Source organism: Dendrobium catenatum, unplaced genomic scaffold (assembly GCF_001605985.2).
Source record: "Dendrobium catenatum unplaced genomic scaffold, ASM160598v2 fragScaff_scaffold_946, whole genome shotgun sequence".
NCBI lineage: Eukaryota > Viridiplantae > Streptophyta > Magnoliopsida > Asparagales > Orchidaceae > Dendrobium > Dendrobium catenatum.
In genome coordinates this window covers 218139-226258 of record NW_021319408.1, presented here as the reverse complement: position 1 = coordinate 226258, position 8120 = coordinate 218139, and the positions used below count along the sequence as shown (strand labels likewise).

The 8120-nt window shown below is 30.7% G+C and overlaps 1 protein-coding gene across 1 annotated transcript; it reads left to right on the top strand.

Annotated features, from left to right (window-relative positions):
- The first annotated feature begins 6500 nt into the window (after positions 1-6500).
- Positions 6501-7861, top strand: LOC110097944. The gene has a single exon (XM_020824614.2). The coding sequence runs from the start codon at positions 6811-6813 to the stop codon at positions 7294-7296; it is 486 nt and encodes a 161-aa protein (XP_020680273.1). The 5' UTR covers positions 6501-6810; the 3' UTR covers positions 7297-7861.
- Positions 7862-8120: the final 259 nt, after the last annotated feature.

Genomic DNA, 8120 nt, shown 5'->3' with positions numbered 1-8120 from the left:
GTTGCAAGTCCAGCTTCCAAGGCTATTCGAGCTTGTTGAGAAAGAATTCACCATAAGATAAATATATCCAAGAAATTAATGAAAGCCTATAAACTTTTTTCTATGTGTCATCACTTAGTCTTCGACTTCGTTTGTGACAGTTTTTTGTCATCAGTTTCAAAATTTTTTTGTATTAAAAAATTATTTAAAGAGCAGAAAGAAATTCATCACAAATAAAACCTAACTCAGCCCTCTTATGTTGTATGTCATTTTATGCAAGTATTTGTCTTGAAAGGGCTTCATCATTTGTCACATAACCATCTCAATACTCATCACTTAAAAGAACTCTCTCTCTCTCTCTCTCTCTCTCTCTCTCTCTACCATTAGATATTTAAGATTTAGGGTTTGAGATGACTTTTTTATTGCTATTTAAAATGGAGTTTTAGTACAAAAATTAAAATTTTGTATTAAAACTTTATTTTAAGAATCAATAAAAAAAACGTCCCAAACGAAGCCTTAGGGAGATATTTGTGTGCTTACCCAAGTATAGTTCCTTGGAAGCATAATGGGCTATGGATGAAACTAATGCTTCGTTTGGGACGGCTTTCTTATTGCTTCGTAAAGCGGCTTTCTTGTACAAAAAATTTAATATTTATACTAAAAAGCTGCTTTAAGAAGCAGGAAGAAAGCCGACCCAAGTCTTCATTTGGGACAACTTTCTAACTGCTTCTTAAAGTAGAAAAACTTTAGTACTAGAAAGTTGCTTTAAAGTAGTAAGAAAACCGTCTCAAATAAAGCCTAATTCTTAAGTTGTCAAAGTAGCAAAGTTGTAGAGTAGGCCTATTGTTGAATTTAATATTTGCTTAGAATATACCTCATCTTTCATCAGATCTTATCTTCATGAGGAAAATCATGTTTGGGCTCACCACTCCAGGGGAATTTTACTCATTTCACGCAACTCTTCTTGATCTGTTGGTTGGGAGTTTTGACTATCAACCAAGAGATCTTGAATTCGAATCTTATATATGTGATGTGTATGTAAATTTGTCTTACAACAACATCAAGCCTTTATCCCGCTATTTGGGTCCGGCTAAATGAATCTTTATTCTCCATTGTTCTTTATTAAAAGTTAAATTCTCGTTTAAATCTAAATTTGTAAAATGTGAGAAAAATTTTGAAAGATGTAGAATATTATTCACTTAAGCTTCATTAGATACTTTTTTTTTTCTTTTTTTTTATCTTAGAATGAAACTCACATTGATTTGACAAGCAATTAAATTATTGTTAAAAATGATTGCTATTTTTAAAGATATTCAAATAGATCTTATGCATTTCCATTTGAGTATCAAATTATGAATAGTTGTAAATATATTCTTAAAAATATTTATATTTAACTTCGGAAATTATTTACAAAATTAATGCATTGAAGGTAGTCCAGATGAACAGAAAAATAATAAATAAATAAATAAGTGTAGAGGAATATTTTTAGAAAGCATATTAAAGCTAATTAGATTTAGGCTTCGGTTGGAACAAGTTTTTTGTACCTTTCAAAAACAACTTTTTAGAATAAAAATGTCTTGAATTAGAAAATTTTATACTAGAAAGCCGTTTTAGGAACCAGTACGAAAGCTGTTCCAAACGAAGCCTTACGCTTCATTTGGAACTATTTTTTTATTGTATTTAAAGCTATTTTCTAGTGCAAAAATATATTATAAAAGCAGAAAAAAAAAACAATGGTCTAAAAATGTCCCATACAAAATATTAGGCTTAATTCATTTGGGACAACTTTTGACTGCTGCTTTTTTTTTTTCTTTTTAAGAAATTTTTGAACTAAAAAATTGTTTTAGACTTTATTTGCAATAACTTTTTTATTGCTTTAGTGATAAAAATAATAATTAGTAAAAAACAATATGTATTTCGAAGACACTTTTTTCATCATTCTTTTAAATTTTTGTCTTTAAAATTTCATTTTTTTGAAAAAAAAATTTTAAAAAAGAGGCTCATAAAGAAGCTTTAAAGTTAAAAAAAAAAAAATAGCCATAGAGAATTCCACTGGCAATAAAAAAGAGAGCCAAAAGGAAACTGCATCAGATTCTATTAGAAATCCTTTTGAACTCAATTAAAAAGATATTTGGACTTTGAATAAAAACTTGCAAAATAGATTCCATAACAATTTTATTCAAAGATATGAAATTGATTATCTTACAAGTTATATATGAATGTAAATAGTAATATTTTAACCAATTTTAAATATAATTTATATATGACTTTGTATTTTAAGAAATTATTTTTAATCAATCTAATTTATCTCTGATTTTTTTAAGATAATTAAAAAAAATTTATAAGAGAGTAAAGAGTTCACCTTTAAAGAGAAGTTTATCAATTGGATTGTTAAGAATAGTCTAAGGCTTCGTTTGGGACGGCTTTTTTATTGCTTTCTAAAACGTAGTTTTAGTACAATTTTTTTTAATTTTGTACTAAAACTCCATTTTAGAAAGCAATAAGAAAGCCGTCCCAAACTAAGCCTAAAATAGGATTAATATGAGCTAATTTGAACAATCACTTTAGGGAGTAGCTTTATGTGGAATAAATGGATGATATTGATGGAGGGTTAACTTATAATTCAAAGTTAATGATAGAGTATGATGGATTTTAAGAGGATGTTGAGATTTATAGAACAATATTATGGCTTCGTTTGGGACAACTTTTTTATTGCTTCTTAAATCAGCTTTCTAGTATAAAAATTTTAATTTTCGTACTAAAAAGCTGCTTTAAGAAGCAATAAAAAAGCCGTCTCAAATGAAACCCAGGTCTTAGTATTCTCTAATTATGTTGAGTGATGCATCTTAGAACTTTAAATGGTTTTAAGATTTTGGTTACTAGTTTATTCGCCTTATGCAATGGAGGAAGAGATGTGAAGAGTTTAGAGTGCGTGTTAAAGAGTAGTAAATAAATTAAAGAAAATAAAAATATTATTCAAGAAGAAAATTACCATGCCCAAAACTTACACTAATTGAGAAAGTTCTAGATGGCCAGTAACTTTCTTGAAAGAATTTTAACCTAACTTAAAAACTTTCAAGGAACAATAGGTCATTATGGTTTCTATCTTGGAGTTGTTGGAGTGCAAAAGCCCAACCATATCATCTCTCTAAGCTATGATCAGAAAATATAAACTATCATAAGAGTGTATATTAGAGTTGAAGGGATTGAAAAAGATGAATTTTTTCTTTATTTTAATAGCAATTCTATTTTAGATATTTAATCTTAATGTAATTAATAAGTAATGATAAATAAATAAATAAATTGTAGTATTCTTATTGTGACTTATCATCGCAAAATGAAAGTTATTTTCAATTTCCTCTCTTTCTTGTTCTTCGACGCAAAGACAAATTGTGTAGCTTATCACCCAAATCGAGCACCATTAATTTAAAGTTTGAGGTAAGGAAATCTATATAATTGGCCCAATTTAGAGATGCGGGTGAGCTTAACCGACTTGAACTCGACTTGCTAATGAGTTCATGGGTCAAATTTCTCAAGTTCTAAGCTCAAGCTTAGATTATAGCTCTTATGATATATAAGCTCAAGTTCGAACTTGATGGGACTAGGCTTGTTAGTTTTCAAGCCAGCTTGGTTAAAATTCTAAATCTCGTTTCTTGCTTTCGAGTTAGGGCATTTGGCAAAACTAAGTTATAAGTTGCGATTCTCATAGATTCGTCTTCTTTTCTAAACAATGGCTTATACAAACTCAGTACATTTGCTCGTTCGGAGCTGAGATCAAGCTTAAGCTCAAATTTGTCAGTAAATAGACAAGCCAAGTTCTAAGTGAATTGGTACTAATGCTCACCTCATTTTATTTAAACCCCTAACCTAATCATGCACATCAAATTATCTGATAGGTTCTTTAGATGTCCCAAATTATTGACATCAAATGGCAGTGCTATAATGACATCAAGGAGTTGATATAAAATAAATAAATAACATCTTACTTGATTGATGAAAAATAATATTTATTTATTGTTAAAAAAGGATTTACGAGCTATAATGACAATCTAATAATTTGTTTCTCATTATTCACTAAGCTTTTTAATATTATTTCGAAAACTAAAAAGATGTCAAATGAGTGGAGGGGTGTTAGTTCTTTTATTAAGAATAAAAGTAATACACAAGAATCTACGGATTATAGAAGAATTAAGTTAATATAACATATATTAAAACTATAGGAGAGAGTCATTGAAAATAGGTTACCATGTGATACTAATGTTTCTCAAAATCAATTTGTATTTAAGCTGGGTAGATTTACTATGGAAGCTACATGTTTATTGAGAGATTTCATGTAGAAGTATAAAGAGAATAAAGAGGATCTACATATTTCGTTTATTGATTTGGAGAAAACATATAATAAAGTTTCACGAAGTACTCCTAGAAAAGAATTGAGTTAATAATATTTATATCCGGGTCATTAAGAATATATATGTATAAGTTGTTATTTGTATTCAAACATAAGATTGTTTGACCAAGTATTTTTCTATTTTAGTTGGATTACATCAAGGATCGGCTTTTTGCTTTAGTCATAGATGTTATTACTAAACATTTACAAGCGGATGTACCATGATATTCTTCTTGATTATAAGACTAGAGAGAGACTTCAAAGAAAACTTAAATTTATAGATATCAACCTTAAAATGTAAAAATTTTCGTTTGAGTATATCAAAAATCAAATATATTAAGTGTAATTTTAGAAGTAATAGATCTAATGATGGGATTGTGACTTTTGGCGATCAAGCCATTAAAAAGAGTACATGTTTTAAATATCTCGGGTCTATTGTTCAAAGTGATGGTGAAATAGATGGGATATTATTAGTAGAATTCAGGTTGGATTGTCGAAGTGGAGGAATGGATTAGGCATGTTGCATAATAAAAAAGTACCCCTCAAACAAATGGGAGAGTTCTATAAAATGGTGGTGAGACCTGTAGTGCTTTAAAGCGCAGAATGTTGGTCGTTAAAATAAAATCATAAAATTAAGTATTATATAAATGAGGATGCTCAGGTGGATGCATGAATTTACTCTTAGAGACAAAATGTGAAACGAGTATATACGTCGAAGGATTAGAGTAGCTCCAGTGGAAAATAAAATTAAAGAGAATCGCCTTAGATGGGTTAGTCACATAAAACGTCAACCTTCCGATGCCCAGTTAGGAGAGTAGATGTATTATATCTAACCTATATTAAAAAAGGTGTAGGTAGACCTAAAAAGACTTTGTTCAAAAAATTTAGAAATGTCCTTTATTCATTATATTTAAATGAAAATTAGACCAAAAAGCAAATATAAAGTGATTTAAATTTATTTTAAACATATATAATAAAACAATTATTTAATTATTCATATAACATTTATCTTAAAATAAATATAATATTTTAAAAATAATTCATAATTTCCATATTCTTATCCAATTTTCTTCTATTTAAACATGCTCAATCAACAGCAATGAATTCTTCATGTTACAAAAAGGTCAACAAACTAATAATGGTTGCATCATTCATTCCCCTATACCAAAAATGTAGAGCTTTATGAGCAAGAATTAGGTAAAATTTACTGTTAATAAAAAATTAGGTAAAATTTACTGTACATCACAGAAATTAAATTTCTGGCACTAAAAAAGACTAATAACCCCATTAATTAAAATGACAACTAACCTGCAGTTCCAATAAATGAGTTCAAAGTCTCGTTGACTGCAAACTGTAGAGCTACTCAATCTATAATGGCCCGCCTATCTTAATGAGCCATTAATAGAAAGAAATAAGGACTGTATTAATTTAATTCACAAATAATAGTACACCCACTTGTGATCATAATATGATAAATCTTTCATTAAAAACATAGCATATTTACAACTAAAGCTAACAAATCATTGATAAACATGACAATAATAGTAGTGGTCGATGATGATGGCGACCGATGGCGATAGTTAAACAAGTGGGAAAGGCAAAACAAGTGAATTCCCAAAATCGCCCAAATGTATAGATTTTGATATTCTAAATTCCAAATAATAAATAAGGCTTTGTTTGGGCTAATTTTATTGCTGCTTTCTAAAGCAACATTTTAATACAAAAATGTTTTTGGGGGATTTACATACATACCACTTTATATCATACTATTTACATATATAACATCTAAAACTTTAATATTTCATGCATATCACCCATAAACAACTTTAATTTCAAATATATTACTCACAAATTTCATTCCTACCACTCATACCACCCTATAAATTTTAATATATCATTCATTGCACCGATATTTGTTATACGGGTGATAGATATGTAAATAGCATAATATAAAATGGTATGTATGTAAATCCACTTTTTTTAGAAATTTTTTTACTAAAAAGTTACTTTATAAAGTAGTATTAAAGCTGTCCCCCAAAAAGCCTAAAATACTTTGCATATAATTTTCTTCCTAACAACCAACCAAAATTTCAAAAGCCTTATATTTGATTTAGATTACACTCAAAACTCAAGCTACTTCTCACCACCCAGAAAGCCAAATTTCCACTATCAGCTGCGAAAAAGAACCCACTTTGCCCAACATGCGAAGCAAGACAGACAGGTCTAATAAGACTTAAACCCCACTAAACAGAAGCTTCTTATGGTGTTGGTAAAGAAACAATTGAGCAATAGAAATAAAAAGAACAAAACATTTGTCAACATAAATAGGAGATTAGAAACATTTACCTTTCCGTCCAGCGGTAGATAAGATGCCCCAACTGCCATGAAAGTGATGTTCCAGAAGAACTCAATAAGCCATCATAATAGCTTGAAACCCTTCTTCCATGGCCAAAAACATGGAAGAATTCAGCTTTCCTGAAGTATCAGTGGAGCAGAACTCACACCATCAGCTCTCCTTCCCACACTTTGCCTCCTCTCCTCTTTGGTTCCAGTCGTCGACTTCCTATCACAAGTTCACCTCCCTCGACCACCATGATCAGCGAAGGCGGAGCTTCTCATCAGTAGATCTCCGCCGCCTGGATAAGAAAAGCTCAACAGAGGTTAGAGATGAAGAGAGGATGGACATGCTGTGGGAGGATCTCAATGAGGAGCTCCATCAAATTCCGCATAAGGGAAGAAGTGGAAGAAGGGATGGGTCGGGAAACTCAACTAAATTGGATGGGAAGAGGAATGGTGCAGGAGACATCTTCTGTTCAAAAGCTGCTCCAAACCGCAGACCTGGCCTGATGATAATATTAAAGGTGTTGAAGACGCTGCTGTTGATTCAGAAGATCAGAAAGAGAAGAAAAATGTCGGCTTATCACATGTAATCAGCCACATGTATGTTAATCAAAGAGTGCAGAGATGGATGGGATTCAGAATGAAACAAAATTTACAGAGCTTCAAGAAAAAATAGTTATTTCTCTAGCATGACAAAACAGTGGTCTCCATGTTCTTATTTTTGTTCTGCGTCAATTTGATCCATGTACATCTTTTTAGCTATTTAAAAGGAATGTGTCTGACTTGGATTTACATCCAAAATATTATGGTGAGGTGATCAATTTTGCAAGACAAAGGAGATCTCAGCACTCTCTTATAACTACTAAAAATGGACAGTAAATTCAGTTGGCCTTTTCTGTCAGGGTAAACAGGTCAGCGGCTGAAACAAGAAAACAGAAGCGCCAAATGGGAAAGAAAGGATAGAAAAAAACTATCTATAATACTTGTGTGCTTCCTTGCATATCCATAAGCCCATGTCACCTTTTACTATCCTAGCTCGTTCCAATGATCTCATGTTCTTTTATGGGCTTTCTGAAACGATGGGCAATCGATTTGATATACTTATCTTGTACATGAGAAATTAAGTTATTGGTAATTGCCAATTTTCCAAGTAAATTTTTATCCAGACTGCTTCATCCATAGGTCCCAAACATGGCCACAAAAGTCCAAAATAATTCTCTTCCGCGTAAAGCATACTCGTTAATTCTACAAAACTAGAAAGACAACATTGAGATGTGTTGGCATGTAAAATTATATGAAAAAGCTTCCCCGAGCATTGTATTAAAATTAATAAAGACTACGGCTTCATTTGGGACGGCTTTTTTACTGCTTTTTAAAGCAGTTTTTTAGTACAAAAATTTTAGATTTCTTGTTG

What these genes read in the sequence shown, in the direction of transcription:
- LOC110097944 (XM_020824614.2), top strand. Translation starts at nt 6,811, where the DNA reads ATGGCCAAAAACATGGAAGAATTCAGCTTTCCTGAAGTATCAGTGGAG.